At 35.6% G+C, this 21,381-nt stretch overlaps 1 protein-coding gene across 1 annotated transcript; it reads left to right on the forward strand.

Annotated features, from left to right (window-relative positions):
* Positions 1–14,798: 14,798 nt before the first annotated feature.
* LOC115293846 (olfactory receptor 2T6) lies at positions 14,799–15,758 on the forward strand. Its single transcript, XM_029941546.1, has one exon. The coding sequence runs from the start codon at positions 14,799–14,801 to the stop codon at positions 15,756–15,758; it is 960 nt and encodes a 319-aa protein (XP_029797406.1).
* The last annotated feature ends 5,623 nt before the right edge of the window (positions 15,759–21,381 follow it).

Here is a 21,381-nt window from a genome sequence, read left to right on the forward strand (position 1 = left end):
CTATTGCTGGGTCATAGGGGAGTTCTATCAATAGTTTTTTGAGGAGCCTCCACACTGTTTTCCAGAGTGGCTACACCAGTTTACATTGCCACCAACAGTGTAGGAGGGTGCCCGTTTTCCACATTCTCGCCAGCATCTACATTCTCTTGATTTGTTCATTTTAGCGACTCTGACTGGTGTGAGGTGGTATCTCAATGTGGTTTTGATTTGTGTTTCCCTGATGATGAGTGATGTTGAGCATCGTTTCGTGTGCCTGTTGGCCATCTGGATGTCCTCTTTGGAGCAGTGTCTGTTTATGTCTTCTGCCCATTTCTTCACTGGGTTATTTGTTTTTCTGGTGTGGAGTTTTACCACATCTTCCTGATCCATTCATCAGGTGATGGACATTTAGGCTCTTTCATGATTTATAAGAACACTGACTTTATATTATTGCTATCATTGTTAGTATTATTGTTGTTATTATTAATGTCCCCACAATCCATTACATTCCATTACCCTCCCTCAAATCAACCACTTTCACTACTGAGAAAGGGAAGAGAAGCCAGAAAGTGTGAAACTCTCCTGAAGCCATTAATGACATCTGTGACCCCAGTAAATCTTATAGAAATTACCAGCAGTACTCAACTTTTCTTATTAAATTTGCAAAACTAAAAACTGATAAACATATACTTTCTTCAGAAAACAAAACAAAAAACATTGTATTGATAATAATGTAACCTAATGATAATATACTTAATCACTTTGAAAACAATAATTCATATAATACTTATCACTAACCTAACTCTTAGGTTTCATTATTACATCTTCTATTTTGATTACTAGTGTGTTAACCATTTCCAATATAGTACCTAGGGTACAGTAAGCATTTAAATTCATTTGTTGAATGAATTAATTTTGTCTATTCAGGTAACATCAAAGTCTTCATATAAAATGATGATAGTTCAACATGATATCCAATTGATATTTACTTTTCATGGTCACAGGAAAGGCTCAATTTAGAATTCATCTAATATCCCCAGAGAGAAACAGAGTATATCACTAAATGCTGATTTATTAGTTTTATATCTAGAATGTAGTGTAACCAAGAAAAACTGAGGTACCCTCTTATCCACATCTAAAATAATCTTAACTGTTAGGTTTCTCCTGTTAGACCTGTGAGTGCAAACAGAAGACCATAGGGAGAGGAAGGGGGAAAGAGAGCTGGGGAGAGTGAGGGACACAAATCATGAGAGACTACTGAATACTGAAAATGAACCGTGGACTGAAGGGGGAGGGAGAGGGAGGGAAAGGGGTGATGGTCATGGCGGGGGCACTTGTGGGGAGAAGCACTGGATGTTATATGGGAACCAATTTGACAATAAACTATTAAAAAATTTAAAAAATAATCTTAACTATATTATTTATCTAACTGCTCACAAATACAATAGACACACAAAAAATAAGTGAAAATGCACACTGTGTTAATTAAAGTGATACTGGTGGTAGAGTTGGTACAGCTCTTAATTTTCTTATACACATCTTAATATAAAACATATATACATGTACACATACATGCATGTATATCAGAAAACATTCACAAGGGTGGTGAAAGAAATATACTGTCTTACATTGTTACTCAAGAGTGTCAAAAATCATCTTGAGGTTCATTGGGCAATATAGATACTTGTCCCTTGACGTAGCAATTCCACTTCTTGAAAGCTATTCTGTAGAAGTAGAGTTGCAGAGGAATATTCCCATACAAAGTTATCTATGCATTATTGTACATAATGGCCCAAAATAAACATAATATAAAAAAGTTAAAATTGTTTTTCTTTATATAAATTAACCATGAGATAAGTAAAATCAATTGCAGAATAGTGAAATTATAGTATATTATGATGTGAACGAATGAAGTAAATATACTTAACAACATGACTTAGTTACCTACCTTTGATCCATTCATAATTATATGCACAAATTGTACCACTGGTTATTTTATTGGTGGAGTGACATGTGTATTAATATTTTTATTTACTTTCACTTACCCTCATTTTAAATAATCACAGGAAGTATTTTTATTTTTACTTATTTTATTTTTTAATTTATTTATTGCCTAACTTACATCCAAGTTAGTTAGCATATAGTCCAACAATGATTTCAGGAGTAGATTCCTTAATGCCTTTTATCCATTTAACCCATCCCCCCTCCCACAAACTTTCCAGAAACCCTCTATTTATTCTCTATATTTAAGAGTCTTTTCTGTTTTGTCTTACTCCCTGTTTTTATATTATTTTTGCTTCTCTTCCTTTATGTTCATCTGTTTTGTATCTTCAATTCCTCATGAGTGAAGTTATAAGATATTTGTCTTTCTGACTAATTTCACTTAGCATAATACCCTCTATTTCCATCCATGTAGTTGCAAATGGCAAGATTTTGGTTTTTTTTTTATTGCCAAGTAATACTTCATTATATATGTGTGTGTGTGTGTGTGTGTGTGTGTGTGTGTGTGTGTGTGGCACTTCTTCCTTATCCATTCAACCATCAATGGACATTTGGGCTCTTTCCATATTTTGCCTATCATCCATAGCACTGCTGTAAACATTGGGGTTAATGTAACCCTTAGAAACAGCACATCTCTATCCCTAGAATAAATATCTAGTTAATGCAGTGACTGGGTTATTTTTAATCTTTTGAGGAACCTCCATACTGTTTCCCAGAGTGGCTGCACCAGTTTTTAATCCCACCACCAATGCAAAAGAAATCCTCTTTCTCCACATCCTTGCCAACATCTATTGTTGTCTAAGTTGTTGATTTTAGCCATTCTGACAGGTGTGATGTGGTATCTCATTGTGTTTTTGATTTGTATTTCTCTGACAATGAGTGATATCGAACACTTTTTTAATGTGTCTGCCATCTGGATGTCTTCTAAAGGAAGGGTCTATTCATGTCCTTTGCCAATTTTGTCACTGGATTATTTGTTTTTTGGTTGTTGAGTTTGGTAAGTTCTTTATAGATATTGTATACTAAGCCTATGTCTGATATGTCACTTGCAAATATCTTCTCCCATTCAGTCTGATGTCTTTTAGTTTTGCTGATTGTTTCCTTTGCTATTCAGAAGATTTTGTTTTGATGAGGTCCCAATAGTTCATTTTTGCTTTTGTTTCCCCTGCCTCCAGAGACATATTGAGTAAGAAGTTGCTGCAACTGAGGTCAAAGAGTTTTTTTGCCTGCTTTCTCCTCTAAGATTTTGATGGTGTCCTGTATTACATTTAGGTCTTTCATCCATTTTGAGTTTATTTTTGTGTACAGTGTAAGAAAGTGGTCTAGTTTCATTCTTCTGCATGTTGCTGTCCAATTCTCCCAGCACCACTTGCTGAAGAGGCTGTCTTTATTCCATTGGATATTCTTTCCTGCTTTGTCAAAGATCGGTTAGCCATATGTTTATGGGTCCATTTCTGGGTTCTCTCTTCTGTCCCATTGATCTGAGTGTCTGTTTTTGTGTCAGTACCATACTGTCTTGATGACTACAGCTTTGTAATATGTCTTGACATGTGGAGTGTGATGTCTCCAGCTTCAGTTTTCTTTTTCAAGATTCCCTTGGCTATTCAGGGTCTTTCCTAGTTCCATACAAATTTTAATTTATTATTTTCTCTAGCTCCGTGAAGAATGCTGATGTTATTTTGGTAGGTATTGCCTTGAATATGTAGATTTCTTTGGATAGTATTGACATTTTAACTATGATTGTTCTTACAATCAAGGAGCATGGAATATTTTTCCATTTTTGTGTCTTCTTCAATTTCTTTCATAAGCTCTCTATAGTTTTCAGTGTATAGATTTTTAACCTCTTCAATTATGCTTATTCCAAGGTATTTTATGGTTTTTGGTGCAGTTTTAAATAGGATCAAGTCCTTGATTTCTCTTTCTATTGCTTCATTATTGGTGTATAGGAATGCAGCTGATTTCTCTGGATTGATTTTGTACTCTGCAGTTTTGCAGAATTCATGGATCAGTTCTAGCAGTTTTTGGTGGAGTCTTGGATTTTTCATATAGAGTATCATGTCATCTGTGAACAGTGAAAGTTTGACCTCCTCTTGGCCAATTTGGATGCCTTTTATTTCTTTGTGTTGTCTGATTGATGAGGCTAGGGCTCGGATTAATATGTTGAATAAGAATGGCAAGAGTGGACATCCCTGTCTTTTTCCCAACCTTAGGGGAAAGCTCTCAGGATTTCCCCATTGAGGATAATATTAGAATTGGGCCTTTCATATACAGTTTTTATAATTCCAAGGTATGATCTTTCTATCCCTCCTTTCTTAAGGATTTTTATCAAGAAAAGATGCTGTATTTTGTCCAATGTTTTCTCTGCATCTATTGAGAGAATCATGTGGTTTTTATCCTTTCTATTATTGATGTGATGAATCACACTGATTATTTTGCGGATATTGAACCATCCCTGCATCCCAGGTGTGAATTTCTCTTGGCTGAGGTGAATAATTTTTTGGGTGTGTTTTTGGATCCGGTTGGCTAATACCGTGTTGACAATTTTTGCATCCATGTTCATTAAGGAGATTTGTCTATAGTTCTCTTTGTTAGTGGGGTATTTGTCTGGTTTTGGAATGAAAGTAATTCTGGCTTTATATAAAGAGTTTGGCAGTTTCCCTTCCATTTCTCTTGTTTGTAACAACTTCAAGAAAGTAGCTGTTAACTATCCCATAAATGTTTGGTAGAATTCTGGTGGAAAGCCATTTGGCCCTCAACTCTTGAGTTCTGAGATATTTTTGATTGCTAATTTGATTTCTTTACTGGTTATGGGTCTGTTCAAATTTTCTTTTTCTTCCTGTTTCAGTTTTGGTAGTTTATAGAGATTTGTCCATTTCATCCAGATTTTCCATTTTATTGGGGTATAATTGCTCATAATATTCTTTTATTATTGTTTGTATTTCTGCAGTGTTGGTTCTGATCTCTCCTCTTTCATTCTTTATTTTATTTATTTGGGTCCTTTTCTTTTTCTTTTTTATCAAACTGGCTAGGGGTTATTAATTTTATTAAATCTGTCAAAGAACCAGCTCCTGATGTGCTCTGTTTTGTTTTTCATTTTTTGTTTGGTTTTGATAACATTGCTGTAATCATTATTATTTCCAGTATTCTGCTGGTTTTGGGTTTTATTTGGTATTCTTTTTACAGGATAAGTTTATGTTGCACATCTGACATCTTTCTTCCTTCTTTGGGAAGTCCTAGAATGCTATACGTTTCCCTCTTGTGATTGCTTTTCCTGAGTCCCAGAGGTTTTAGGCTGTGGTGTTATCATTTTCGTTGGCTTCCATGTACTTTTTAATTTTCTTCTTAACTTATTGGTTAGCCCATTCATTCTTTAGTATGATGTTCTTTATTCTCCAAGTATTTGTAATCTTTTCAAATATTTTCTTTTGGTTGATCTCGAGTTTCATAGCATTGTGGTCTGAAAATATTCACTGTATTATCTCTATCTTTTTGTACTTGTTGAGAGGTGATGTGTTTCGCAGTATGTGATCTATTCAGGAGACTGTTTCATGTGCACTCAAGAAGAATGTGTATTCTGCTGCTTTTGGATGAAATGTTCTGAATATATCTATTAAGTCCATCTGGTCCAGTGTGTCATGCAAAGCCATTCTTTCCTTGTTTATTTTCTGTTTAGATGTTCTGTCCATTGCTGTAAGTGGGGTGTTGACGTCCCTACTATTATGGTATTATTATCAATGAATTTATTTATGTTTGTGATTAATTGATTTGTATATTTGGGTATTTCTACTTTTGGAAGCATAAATGTTTACAATTGTTAGGTCTTCTTGGTAGATAGATCCCTTAATTTTGATATAATGCCCGTCTTCATCTCTTGCTACACTCTTTATTTTAAAGTCTAGATTGTCTGATATAATTATGGCTACTCGAGCTTTCTTATGTGAGCATTAGTATGATAGGTTGTTCTCCATCACCTTATTTTCAATCTCAAGTTGTCATTGGTTCTAAATGGGTTCCTTGTAAACAGCATATAGATGGATTTTTTTTATTATCCATTCTGTTACCCTATGTCTTTTGCTTTGGTCTTTTTAAAAAATTTATTTATTTACTTACTTACTTACTTATTTATTTATTCATTATTTTGTCTTTTCTTCTCTCAGAGAGTCCTCCTTAAAATTTCTTGCAGAACTTGTTCAGTGGTCACAAACTCCTTTAGTTTTAGTTTTTCTGGGAAACTCTATCTCTACTTCTATTTTGAATGACAACCTTGTTAGATAAATAATCTTGATTTCATATGTTTTCAATCAGCACATTGACTATATCCTGCCACTCCTTTCTAGCCTGCCAAGTTTCCATAGATAGGTCTGCTGTGAACCTGATCCGTCTTCTCTTGTAGGTTAAGGACATTTTTTCCCTTGCTGCATTCATGATTCTTTTCTTGCCTGAGTATTTTGTGAATTTGACTATGACATGCCTTGTTGATTATTGGTTTTTATTGAATCTAATGGGAGTACTCTGCACTTCCTGGATTTTAATTCCTGTGTCTTTCTCCAGATTAGGAAATTTTTCTGCTATGATTTGTTCACATAAACTTTCTACCCCCTTTTCTCTCTCTTCAATTTCGGGGACCCTACTATTCTGATGTTACTCCTTTTTAATGAGTCACTGAGTTCTTTAGTTTTTATTTTATGCTCTTTTGCCTTAGTCACCCTCTTTTTATCTGTTTCATTATTCTCCATAAGTGTGTCCTCTATATCACTGATTTACTGCTGTCTCATCCATCCTTGCTGCCATGGCACACATTCCAAGATTACAGCTCAGTTATAGCATTTTTTTTACTTCATCCTGACAGCTTTTCCTTCTTTTATCTCTATAGAAAGGAATACTACCATGATTTTAAATTCTGATTCAGACATCTTGCTTGTATTTATGTCGTTTAAGTCCCTTTCATTTCTTCCTATTCTTTCTTTTGGTGTGAATTCTTTCATTTCATTATTTTCGAGGAACAAAAGAAATTAATTCAAAAATTAAATAAAAAATTAAAAACAGAACAAAGAAATCAAATAAGTGACACTAGATCCTAGGTCTGTTTTGGTCTGGTTGTTGAAAGAGGTTTGATAGGTTAGAGGGAAAAAAAGAGAAAGGTAAGAAAAGAAAAAAAGAAACAGGAAAAAAAAAAGAAAAAAATTGAAAATTTGAAAAAAATGAATACAATAAAATAGAATAAATGGACTGATGAAAGTGAAGTAGAATCTTACAAATTTACAAAAATTTAAAAAATAGTAGAAATTTTTGAAAAAATATTTTTAATAAAAATGGAAAACAAAAATAGATTGGTTTTTTTTCTGTATTCAAGAATAAGAAAAAAATGAATAAAAAGACCACCAAACAGAATAAAGTACGATTGAATTTACATCTGGTTTCCCATAGAAGTCAAGCTATGAAGCACTTTATAGTCCATAAACTAAGCAGGTGGAGACTTGTTTATTTCAAGAGCCAACTGTTGGTCCAGTTGGGCAGGGTTTACTGTCATGACTCCATTCTCCATTACATGGCGCTGCTTAGCTTAGTGGGGTGAATTGCTGTGGTGTGTATAGGCATGTATGCGCATGTACCAGAGAGGGTAAATTGTGTCACTCTGTACCCAGTCTCTAGTATCATAACTCTGTGGTCTCCACCACTGGCAATCAAGCACCCTTCCTTTGTCTCCAGCTTCTGTCTACTTTCTGTTTCTACACTCTCTGTGACCAAGCCAGGCTCCTAGACATCACCTTCATCGTAAACTTATCTCACATGGAGTTGTGTTTCCCAACCTTTCACTCTGAAAAACTGTGGCTTTGACATGCTCAGACCTTCTAAGGGAGGGTGTCACTGAGAAATGGCCAGGTGCTGGCCCACCCCCAGGAACTTTCCCAAGATCATGCTGTTTCCAATGCCCAGAACCTGCAGCTGAGTGCCAGGCTGCCCCAGAAAATTTCACACGATCCTGCAGCAGCAGTGTTTCAGGGTTTATGGAAAATCACAGCACACATCTGATGCCAGGCTTCCCCCTTAATGTCCTTGTTCCAGGACCAGCACCATCGAATGTGGTTGTTCTCCAGTTTCCACTGGGACCATTGCTTGTGCGGTGGCTGCACAACCTCTACCAAACCTCCTCTCTGCAAGGGAACTACCTCTTCCCATGTAATTGAAAACCCCCTGAATCTCGCTCTCTGATCCTGGGGATTTGCCCTTCCCACCAGAACACCGCCTGGTATCAGGCTGCAGTGTTTCAGACTCTGCACTCCCCTTGTTTATAGCATCTTCATGGAATTTAAACCCTCTTTTCTCCTTTCTCTCTCTTTTCTTCAGTCCCTGAGGCTGTTTCCACTTTTCCACTTTCTCTCCAGCTGCTTTTTTTTTGTGGGGGGGGGGAGCTTTTCTAATACTCTCCCTCTATCTCCATCCTCTCTCTGCAAGTGAAAATGGCTCCCTGCCATCCATGCCTTCTCTCTCCCCCAAGTTTACCTCTCCATGCTGTGTACCTGCCAAGTTCTGTGGTTCAGGTTGTGCAGATTGTTTTGTTAATCCTAAAATCAGTTTTCTAGGTGTGCAAGATGGTTTAGTGTTGATCTGGCTGCATATCAGAGATTAAAGATGAACAAGAACAGCAAACCCCACTTTGTGCTGTTCCACCAACTTGGCCCCTCCCTAGATAATCACAGGAAGTATTAATCTGAGGCCTCAATGTCTGGTATTCTCAGAGATAAATTGAGCATATGAAGGTTTTCAGATTGAACTAGCACACTGTTGCTTTTTATAGTGATGAAATATTTTCCATGTTTTTTTTGCATTTTTAAATGAGTTTTTGCTTTGAAAAAGAAAACAATGGGTTATCTTTCCAAATAAAGGTGGCCTGTTAATGAATTAAGAACTATCAATCTGGAATAAAGTATTTTCACCAACTTTCCTTTCTAATCATATGTTAAATATGGTTTCTTAACCATCACTTTTGTAAATTGAGTTTTTACATCCATTATACTGACAATAGGCTAAACAGAAGCATACTTTCCAAATAAACTGGCCAACAATTAAATTTATTAAATTGGTGATTGTACAAGTTACTCTGGTGGCATTTAGTTAATGAGTGGTGTTTATGAGATGTTGATTAACGAAAGAGTAAAATGACAGGATTAGAGCTGACAATTGTTCTTGAAGTGAGAAATCAAATGACCAAATGAAAACGCCTCTTTCCTTCCTTTGGTAATTTTTCCAGTTTTACTAATCCGTTCTCTGGAGTAATGAAAGACATAAGTGTTTAGTGATGAAACATCCAGAGAACAGTTGTTCTCATGCTACTAATTAGAAAGAAAGAAAAAAAAAAGACTGGAGAGAATTCAGCCCAATTACTTTAGTTGTGTAACATTTGCTTACAATTTAGACATTTCAGTGAAGGGTTCAGTGCCAACCAGAACCAGTTTAATTGATAATTCTTGGATTCTTAGAAAGAGAGGTCCCCATAAGAAATCTCAGAATGGTTATGATGACATTCTGCAGGTTATTTAAACTTTCTCTTTGGTTCTCTTGTGCAACGTGCCCCCATGGTTTTTGTGGTGTATAAAATCCATGGCTCCAGTTAAGGTTTCATTTTTAAATACTGCTAACAATCTCTTTCTTGATGGGTTGTGTCTTTCCACCTGGATCTAGTGCCATCACTTCAAGGAAGGAAGAAGACTTCTATGAGATAAGAAATAAGGAAACTAAGGAAGTTCCATTTTATTTGCTTATTTTCAAAAGTCTTATCTGTTGTGAAGTTGTCCATAACTAGTTCTGCTTTTGGCTAATATATCGTTTTCTAGATATAAGTGATCTGCTCTTATCAGCTTCTTTATCTGCATTCTCAGGTAAGAAAACCATTTGTATCTCTTAAATAATGTGTGTGGGGGCTAGGGTAGGGGATAGGTGGGAGAATGGATGAGAAAGGTCAATGGTTTGAGATAATTCATATATTTTGTGCATCTCCATTTTCCATAAACTTGATATAAATTTAGAGCACGAAAACTTAAAAAAGACAACAAAACAATTAAATTGAATAGGTTTGGAGAGTAGAAATTTTGGTGGAGGTGTAAGGCATTAGGATGCTCTATCTTAAAAAGAGTGGACTTGAAATGAATGAAGCACAAGCCAAGAGTCCAGAGGCAACTATTTCTGACTGAACTAATAAAGCTCAAATTGTAAACTAAAACCTAGTTGTCAAACCTTAAAACATAGGATATTATTCAACTATTTTGACTACTGTCAAATTACTAATTTAGCACACATAAAGAGGTTTTTCAGCTGAAAACTGAATACTTAAAATGGGATCATCTGTATGGTTTGTGTATATAGTATAGGTATAGTATAGTATAGTATAGTATAGTATATAGATATAATATATGTATATGACTATGGTATAACAGGTATACTATATGCACATATGCTACATAGTTATAATATAACATAGGTATATAGGTATAGGATAATGATAATCATAGAAACATTGGGAGAGGGCTGAAAATTTTGTTGCTTCAACTACAAATATCCACTCACTTGTTTAAAACAAATATTGTTTTCTTGCACAATTGCTTAGGATAAGGATAATCAAATGGTAAATCGTTGCTGTAGCATTGTGATAAAGCCAATCACTATTTCATGAACTGATTCTATGTATTGCATTTTGTGGCCCATTTTGGACACATCAGGAAGCAGTATCCAAAAATGGGTGTGCTTTTCATTAACATTGTAGCTGTTGGTTGGAAAGATGCTTTTGGGCTGTGTTGAAAATGCAGAGATAATGTACTTATGTGGTTAGAAGGGAACAGATAGCTGACACCATCATCTCTCTGGTGTCATTAACTTTCCTTCTTTCCAAGGGCGCCAGTTTTGTTCTGATTCAAGAGGTCTTCTAAGTTAGCCTTTTGGTACAGTGTGATTTCACAGGGGATAGCAAAAAAATATATATATATATACTTAATGTCCCCTCTTGTACATATTTGAAATGAGAAAATATTAAGTATAGGATTCATTAAGTTCTAGGAGTAATCTATTGATATATAGACCATCTGTAATATGTAAGACTGTTCTAATGGCTGTAACTATAAAGGCTGTAGTTGGGAAGTTAGAAAGAGCAAACAGAAATCCTAGGCAGACTGCTACAAGTTGTGGAATCAAGTTGAAGTCTTATCATGGGATAAAGGGATGGTGTTCTCCCTGGTCAGAAGTTTGAGAGCATCAGGGAAAGATTGAAGATGTCTTTATGGGACTCTGATAACCATCAGTGTCTAGCCCATTTTACTTGGAATGGGACTGAATATAAAGTCTATAATATACGGTAAGTAAAGTAACCCAGATTCTATGATGCTCTGGTAAAGTGTCTTCCTGATTCCTCAAGAACCATTCAATTCTGCACAGCCTCCAGGTTGCTGTTTCTTGAGCCAGGTCTCTCCCATTAAGCTTCAATATTTCATATCTCTGGACTAAAATTGTTTAACTAAGTATACATGATTGTGATTTTTTTATTTATATACATATGTATTTCTGTAAATGAGTAGTAGTATGTGTTTTTAGTCACAAACACATTCTTCACATATTTACATGACCAAAACATCTAAACTACATCGTTATTATCAGTAGGTATAAGATAAGATGCATAGAGTTTAATTTTGGCAATCTGGTGATGTTGATTAGATTCTTTCCAGTTTATTTTTACTGTCAAAATCAATGATTGATTAGCATCTTTGCATATACTCAAATCTTCATATGGTTTTTTTCCCCCTAAGAATAAATTTGTAAAAGTAGCTAAAGTGTAGGTGTTTTTAAAAGATGCTTGACATAAAAGAAATATTTCCAAAAACATTTAGGAAAATATTTTAATTTTTACTCACACTAGCAGGGGATAAGAATGTATGAACTCACTTTCTCATACTGAAAATTCTAAATATATAAAGTGCCTGGCTGCCTCAGGTGGTGGACGGTGCAACTCTTGATCTCTGGGTTGTAAATTCGAGCCACACTTTTGGTATAGAGATTACATAAAAAGTAAAATATTAATATAAAAAATATCCTAAATGTTACTGTCATTCTTTAAACATTTCCTTTTATTATAAAAATAATATTTCTTTCTCAAAATTATTTAAAGACTATATAAAAGTTTTCTTTTAGAAATATAGTATATTTGGGGTGCCTGGGTGGCTCAGTTGGTTAAATGTCTGACTTCGGCTCTGGTCAGGATCTCACGTTCATAGATTTGAGCCCCTGTCAGGCTCTGCGCTGACAGCTCAGAGTCCGGAGCCTGCTTCAGATTCTGTGTCTCCCTCTCTCTCTACTCCTCCCCTACTAATGCTGTTTCTCTCTGTATCAATAATAAATAAACATAAAAAAATTTTTAAAAAGAAATGTAGTATATATTTTACTCAAGTTTTTTAGCCACCTGGTCTAAAGATCGTGAGTTTAGAAGAAAAGTCTAATTCTCTAACTCTAAGTTGCATTTTTTTATCTCTATAGAGGAGACCAAACTTTACCTTTCTTCATAAAATGTTTAGCTGGGATTCTTTAACAAAATGAAAAGTCAACAAAAGCAAAACAGTTTCTTAATGCATGCAGTGTATAACACCGAGAAGAAACCTCAACAAAAAAGTAACTCAAGATGATGGCTTAAGACTGAGGCTTATATAGCATCTTCAACAAAGAACAATGGGTTTGTAGAGAAATTAAAGGATTTTTAGACTTCCAAGAGCAGCACCTGGGAATGTAAATATAAGGAAGGGAACAAATAGAGTAAAGTGTTTTTTTGTGGTTTTTTTCAGATTTATTGGGACCATCGGTGGGCTGAGTTGGATAATTTGTATTCTGTCTTTAGGGAGAAAAGACAGAATTATCTAGGTTTGACTCTGCTTAATTTCTTTCAGTTCAAAATAACTTTTATGTCAAAGAAATAGTTCTGGGGGACATTTTTGGTTTTCCTTCATCTTTATATACATATTATGAAATTAATCTTTTCATCTATTTACATCCTTATGTGCAGCAACCACTTACATGCTATGATTTTGTGTATATTTTGGAGAGTGTGGTTGTGAAGGATGTTTATTTCTTTGTTTTGTTTTGTTGTTGTTTTACAAAGTACCTTTATTATTTCACTCTTTTCTGTCTAGTTGTTCAGCTTCCATATTTTACATAGGTACCACAGAGGTGAATGTACTGTTAATTTTTAACATTTTTCCATCTGGACATTTAACATATGCTCATTCTTTCAGATAAAATATAGAAATACTTTACCAAGTTTTTCCAGAAAAAAATTCCTATTGGGATTTCAAATAGGAATACATCTTATTAGTTTTACACTTTTCTCCAAGTTTAATACATTACCAGCTATTTCATTATTTTTGTTGATATTTTGTATCAATATCTTGTTGATATTATTAACAAATATATTAACATATAATGAGAGTTTTTGACACTATTACTGTCACTAGAGAGGACCTAGAATTATAGAAACCACATGAAGAGAGAAGAATTTTGTTCCTGGCAGGAGGAACTTCTGAGTCTGATTATTTTCTGGCAGACAAAAGTTAGAAATTGACAGAGCACTAGAGAACACAGTCTTGAATATGCAGGCTACCACGTTCAGGAAATTGATCTTTAGCCCATAAACAATGCAGAGCTTTAAATGGTATTGAGGAGGAGAGGGAGAAAGTTTATATGAACAGATTTGCAGATATGTTTTTTAATGCACTACTGGGTTTCATAACTAATATTAAATTGGAAAACTTTAATCTCCACTTATAATTGAGAGTTGCTTATAATTACAGGGCAGTGGTGCTTTTTTATGTTTCTCTGATATTTTAATGAATAATGTATCTGTAATTTTATTTATTGGGTTTTCCTATGTAATAAAATCACTGTTACATTTTTGGTTTGTTTTTATTTAAATTCCAGTTAGTTAACATACAGTGTAAAAGTAGTTTCAGGTGTACAATTTATTGATTTAACAAATGACTAAAGAAACGAATAAGGCTGATTAATGATCAGATGGATAATGCAATGATCCAATTTACTATAGCCCCAAATTTTCATCTATATCTACAACTTAATAGTTATGTCTAGATGAGGCTGGTCAGCTTCATAGATGTAAACTTCCCAATTCAAGAAAACATCTTCCTGAATTATTTGGTTATTTGAATTAACTCAATTGATTTTACAGTCATATCCATGTTTTAAATAAAGGAAGCCCACTTTAGGTGAAGCCTCCCTGGGGCACCCATGTTCTGCAATAATAACTAAATTCCCTTAAACCAATCATCAATTGCCAAATATCCATTCATCTTCATGCTATGAGACTCAAGTTTGAAATCGTTCTTCAACAAGAAGAAATATCTAAGAAAGGAGCTGCAAATCCACCCCACAACATACACACACAAACAAAATATTTAATATAAGTTATATAAGTAATTTTAATTTAATCATGCTTATACAGACCTCTTTAAACGGTTCATATTGTCTACTGGAATTTTTATAAAATTTTTAGAAGTTTTTTATTTATTTTTGGGACAGAGAGAGAGAGAGAGACAGCACAAGCAAGGGTGGGACAGAGAAAGATAATGATACAGAGTCCGAAGACAGGCTCCAGGCTCTGAGATAGCTGTCTGCACAGAGCCCGACGTGGGGCTGGAACCCACAAACCGTGAGATCATGACCTGAGCTGAAGTCAGACACTTAACCAACTGAGCCACCCCCGGTGCCCCTCTCCTGGAATTTTTATTAACCCCTCACTTATTTCCTTATGCCCCTAGGTCCAACTCAACACTATGGGTGGAGACAATAAAACCTGTTCCAGTGACTTCACTCTCATAGGGCTCTTCACTCATGGTACAGCCTCAGGCTTCCTTTTCAGCATAATTTCTGCCATCTTCTTCATGGCCATGATAGCTAATGGGGTCATGATCTTCCTGATCCACATAGACCCTTACCTTCACACCCCCATGTACTTCCTGCTCAGCCACCTCTCCTTCATTGACATGATGTACATCTCTACCATTGTGCCCAAGATGCTGGTCGATTATCTTGTGGGCAAGGGGACTATCTCCTTTGTTGCCTGCACAGCCCAGTACTTTCTCTATATGGGCTTTGTGGGGGCTGAATTTTTCCTACTGGGACTCATGGCTTATGATCGCTATGTGGCCATCTGCAACCCACTTCGTTATCCTGTTCTTATGAGCCACCAGGTCTGTTGGATGATCTTGGCTAGCTCTTGGTTTGGTGGTGCTTTGGACAGCTTCCTCCTCACCCCTATCACCATGAGTCTCCCATTCTGCAGTTCCCACAAGATCAATCACTTCTTCTGTGAAGCGCCTACCATGCTGAGGCTGGCCTGTGGTGACAAAGCTGCCTATGAAATGGTGATGTACATTTGCTGTGTCATGATGCTGCTGATCCCCTTCTCTGTGGTGATTGCTTCCTATGCCCGCATCCTCATAACAGTGCACCAGATGAAGTCAGCAGAAGGGAAGAAGAAGGCATTTGCCACCTGCTCATCACACATAATGGTGGTGACCCTGTTTTATGGGGCTGCCCTATATACGTATATGCTTCCCCAATCCTACCATACACCGATCAAAGACAAGGTTTTCTCCGCCTTTTACACCATTCTCACTCCTTTGTTAAATCCTCTCATTTACTGCTTGAGGAACACAGATGTAACGGGGGCCTTTAAAAGGGTCTTGGCAAGATATCAAGGGGCTCGTGGTATGAGACAGGAAGGATTCTGACAGTCTGAATCATCCACTTCTGATTAGGGGTGCGTGGGTGCTGTTATCTGGGGTTATACCATAGGTCATATGAATGATGCATTCAACAACCGCCAATGCCAATTATACGGGGAAGTGCGTCAGCACTACTTTTGTCAAAAATGTGAAACCAGTGTAATATTCACATATAAACAATGCCAGAGTGCCTGAATACCACTGGTGTTTATCCTTTCTCTGTGGCCTCCATTATGTTACTGGATTCAATGGGTCCGTTTCCTTGGTGAGTACAAGCCAATAGCACATCCAAGGTGTACAGTCAGTCTGGTGTGGAAGCTTAAGCAGTGATTCTCTTTGGGAATAGTGCAGTTAGCTTTTATTTAGTATGTAGAAGGGGCAGAGACCAGAAGCTTCCATATACACTAGGGAATTTATACATATTCTATTACTTACACATTCTAGGTTTACTGTGCATACTTAGCACATTTACATGCTAGTGCATATGTCTCAAGTTCAAAAAACGGCATAAGCTCTGCCTGCAGAGCAGATTTTAGTGTTATAATCCTCTAATGTTAATGGTAGAACAATTTCAGGGGACATGCTTTAGCTCTGATCTAGCTCAAAATGTTTATGTGTTAGATTCCATGTATGCACATATCATGTCCTCTTCTAAAGGTCTTGGTGCTTAGCCTTTTCATGAGATCTAAGTTGGGCTCCTGAAAAACATCTTATAGAAACAGATTTACATACCACCTGGAACAACTCTCTATTCTGGTTACAATTCCAATTTTTATCTCATACCACTTCTCTGATTCTAATTAATGTATATAAATGCTCCCAAATGTCTAGTTAATATTAATATTTTGTTCACTGTTATGTTCTCATACAAATTAGTGATGTTTATTACATTGTTTAAAGGGCTATTGATGGGTTTTATGGAAAGGTTATATGAGAATACATTTGAAAGATATTTGAAAGAGACTAAAGTGTCTGTCTTCAAATGGAATACTTAAATAGAATAAAATCAATATTTAGAAAATCCAGATATTTTTCTTTGATTATCAACTGAAAACATTGTTCCTGTATGTAAATTTAGAGCTGGATAAAATAAATCATGTACTATTGCAGAAATGCAGACTAATCCTCTATAAGTCAATTCTATGATTTTATATTTGTTAAGTGGTAGTTAATTATTAGATCAGAAGAACTCATAGATGAGAGAGAAAAAGACACTCAGTTAATTCACAAATTCCATAATCCCTTTTCCTTTTAAACTTCTTCAATTCATTAAAATTGTTAGATTTCTGGGATGTCTTTCTAGATGTCAGTTGTGGTGTGGTTATTTCTGCAAATTTTTCTCTTTCAAAGAAAAAGTGAATAGCACACTTTTCCTTTGCTGCAGCATTGGGTTTTCCATTGGATAACATTTCAAAATGGGAAAGAAATAACTAGTTCTTATTTGAAAGTCGGAGCTGGAAAATTCTTTGGAAATGACTTAGTACAATTTATTTAGAAAGCTAAAAATCAAAAGAATGCATGTGCTTAGACTTAATTGTAGACCCAGTGGTAAGGACCTGAACAATACCCCAGGCCCTTTGGGCCATCTCTGCATGGTGCCATGCCAAGCTTTGTGCTCTTACCAGTCTGAAAAATTATGCCAACAGATGTTGGTTGTGGTGGGTGAGGTAAATACAGCCAGCCTTCTATTGTACTGCAAAATCTTTTGAGTGGTAGACAAAATACTTTACCAGTGAAATAATACATGTTGGAACACTAGTTAATCAAGAAAACAGACCTACTGCCATCTAATTCAGCAGGGTTATCAGCTGCAAACCAGAGTTAATCTTTTTGAGACTTTCCTTTTTTATTTTTATTTTTATTTTTATTTTTATTTTTGAGAGACAGGGAGAGACATCGCGAGCAGGGGAGGGTAAGAAAGAGACACAGAGAGAGAGAGAGGGACACAGAATCTGAAGACAGGCTCCAGGCTCTGAGCTAGTTGTCAACACAGAGCCTAACGCAAGTCTCAAACCCACGATCCGTGAGATCATGACCTGAGCTAAAGTCAGAAGCTTACCTGCCTGAGCCACCCAGGCGCCCCATGAGGCTTTCTTTCTGGAAGATCTCATCTCCTTCAATCTTGTCAGACTGACTTGGGAAGCACCATGTCTCAGATATTAGGGAATTGCTTTCCAACTCAAAGATGGTGAAATACAAGAAACACATTCCTATATATATGAACACATACAAATACATAAAACAGAAACAAAAGAGGGCACTGATCCTGAAAACTGGGCATTCATTTCAGGTCCATTTTTTCAAAAAAAGCTGTCCATCCCTCAGTATAAATGGAAACAAATGTTCATTTTGTGATATTTGGGCTGATATATATATTTCTTTATAAGATTTTGAAGATCAAATGTGAAAAGTGTAATGAATACTAGTATTATTTTAGCAATTTTTAACAAATGTAATTGCTGGGGCTCCTGGGTGGCTCAATTGGTTAAGCCTCTGACTTTGGCTCAGGTCATGATCTCAAGTTTGTGGGTTCAAACCCAGCATCAGGCTCTGTGCTGACAGCTCAGAGCCTGGAGCCTGCTTCCAATTCTGTGTGTGTGTGTCTCTCTCTGCCTTTCTCCCTCTCATGCTCTGTCTCTCTCTGTATCAAAAATAAAAGCTGGGGAGAGTGAGGGACACAAATCATGAGAGACTGCTGAATACTGAAAATGAACCATGGACTGAAGGGGGAAGGGGAGGGACGGAAGGGAGTGATGGTCATGGTGGGGGGCACTTGAGGGGAGAAGCACTGGGTGTTATATAGAAACCAATTTGACAATAAACTATTATAAAAGTAAACAAAATAAAATAAATAAATCAAACAAAAAAATTATAAAACAAATGTAATTGCTTTTCTTCTTCATAATATCTATGCTTTTTGTTCTTATTTCCCCCATTTTCCTTTCTGTATCCTTCACTTACATAACCATACTCCCTTGTTAATTATTCTAAGGTTCAAGGGATTGATATAGGTGAAATTAATATCCCAATTACAGGAATTGAAAATAAATTTTATTAGGATGATTAGAAAAAAGGATGAATAAGCATACTTTCAAGATATAGTAATTAAAACAATAATTACTTAGCATCAAACACCTATTAGAATGGCTATAATTCAAAATACTGACAATATCAAAATTCTAAAATACAGCAATTCACATTCTTTGCTTGTGGGGATGCAAAATAGTACATCCACCTGAAAAGACAGTTTGGTAGTTTGTTACAAAACTAAACATATTCATACCATATAATCTGACATTTGTGCTTCTCATGATTTACACAACTAATTTGTAAACTTACGTTTACACAAAATCCTGCAAGGGAATGTTTATAGAAATTTTTTTCATAATCACCCAAAACTTAGAAGTAATCAAGATATCTTTCTTAAGAGAATGGGTAAACTACAGTACATTTAGACAATAGAATATGATACAGCAATAAAAAAAAAACCTGAACTATCAAGCCCTGAAAAGACATGAAGGAATCTTCCACTTATAGTATAAAGTGAAAGAAGATAATCTAAAAAAGATACATACTATATGATTCCAGCTATATGACATCCCAGAAAAGGAAAATCTATGGAAACAGTAAAAAGAATAGTGATAATCAGGGGCTTAGGTAGAGAAAGGGATGAATAAGAAGAGGACATGGGATTTTGGGCAGTGAAATTATTCTGTATGATGTTGTAGTGGGAGTTACACGACATTACGCATTTGTCAAAAGTCATAAAACAGAATGAATGAATCCTGATATGAACTATAGACTGTAGTTAATTATAATGTATGAAAATTAGTGCATTGATTGTAACAAATGTACCACACTAATGCAAGATGTTAATAGGGGAAAGGGAAGGAATATATATGGCAACTCACTTAACCATCTCCTGAACTTTCTTTGAACCAAAAAATAAAACTAAGATATAAACTTTATTAACAAAAAAAAACTTCTTAAAAACCATGCAACCCTTTGATACTGTATTTCACACAAGAAATCATAGAAGCTGTCACCAAAATATAATGGAATTGATAGACGTGCGGTGGGACTGGGCATTAAATGATAAAAGTTGGTTAATTTCATGAGCCTTATTTTTAGGATTTTCCTGTGTGCATTTCGGAGGTGAGTAGAAATGAGGCTAATATTTTTTTCAAAAGAAGAGTTAATCAGTAGAACCTGGACCAAATGTCATTTAGTTTCACTTATGGTAGCATTACATATGGTAGCATATCCTTGGCATGGTTAATATTTCCCTGTGCTCTTTATTCTTCTCTACACTAGGAGAGAACAGTCTTTCATCTTTTTAAAAAAATTTTTAATGTTTATTTTCAAGAGATTGAGAGACAGAGTATGAGCAGGGGAAGGACAGAGAGAGGAGATCCAGAATCTGCAAGAGGCTCCAGATTCTGAGCTGTCAGCACAGAGCCCTACACAGGGCTCCAACTCACAAACTACGAGATCATGACTTGAGCCAAAGTTGGCCACTTAACCGATTGAGCCACACAGGCACCCCAAAACACACACACACACACACACACACACTCTCTCTTTCTCTCTCTCTCTCTCTCAAAATAAATAAAAACTTAAAAAAATAAATTAAAACTTTAAATATATTTACACAAAATGACAATAATTCTGATGGGAGAAAATGTTGCAGAAAAAGAAACACTCAAGGATCCACACTCACAATTCAGTATAACAATATTTATCATTACATAATTCATTACTGCCACAATAAAACAATGTGTGCATCAAAATTGGAATATTGGTTAAATATAATGGAGTATATTCATAGGACAGAATACCCTGTAGATATTGAATGTTACATTTGGAAGAGTATCTCACATACGGTCACTTTTTATGAAGTAGTTTGTGAACAATATAAATTGTCAAATTATATGTCAGACATACACCTACCCATGCATATATATGTGCTGGTATGTAAATTAAGTTATATGTATATAATTTTTCAACTTATGCATGTATGTATACACACAGTAGAAATGCAATTTTGTATAGATAACCTTTTTCAAATGTTCGCTTATTTTTGAGAGAGAGAGAGAGAGAGAGAGAGAGAGAGATGGAATGAGCAGGAGAAGGGCAGAGAGAAAGGGAGACACAAAATCTGAAGTTCCAGGCTCTGAGCTGTCAGCACAAGGCCCAATGTGTGGCTTGAACAAAACCCAACCAACTGAGCCACCCAGGTGCCCCTGTAGAGATAATCTTCTATATGATATGTTTCTGGCAACTATCTCTGGATATTAGGGAAGATTCTAAAATTTTAAACATTTTCGTATTTTATTCAGTGTATTTATTAGTGTATATACACAGGTATAATAATATTTATTAGAATCTCAATAAAATGCTAAAATAAGTAACATGAATTGGGCTATTTTTCATTTTTTTTCTTACCTTTTCACATTAATTCCCACATTTCTCTAGGAGGAAAAGCTGCTGGAGCAAATTTCTGATAAAATGGTCAAAAAATCAGGGATTTGCACTTGGGAACCCAGTGGTGGAAACACTTTTTCAAAGCCCATATGACTTTAGGGCTCACTTTTTTCTACTCCATGAATACACTTCTAATTAGCTGTGA

This window comes from Suricata suricatta, chromosome 6 (assembly GCF_006229205.1).
Source record: "Suricata suricatta isolate VVHF042 chromosome 6, meerkat_22Aug2017_6uvM2_HiC, whole genome shotgun sequence".
NCBI classification, from domain to species: Eukaryota; Metazoa; Chordata; class Mammalia; order Carnivora; family Herpestidae; genus Suricata; species Suricata suricatta.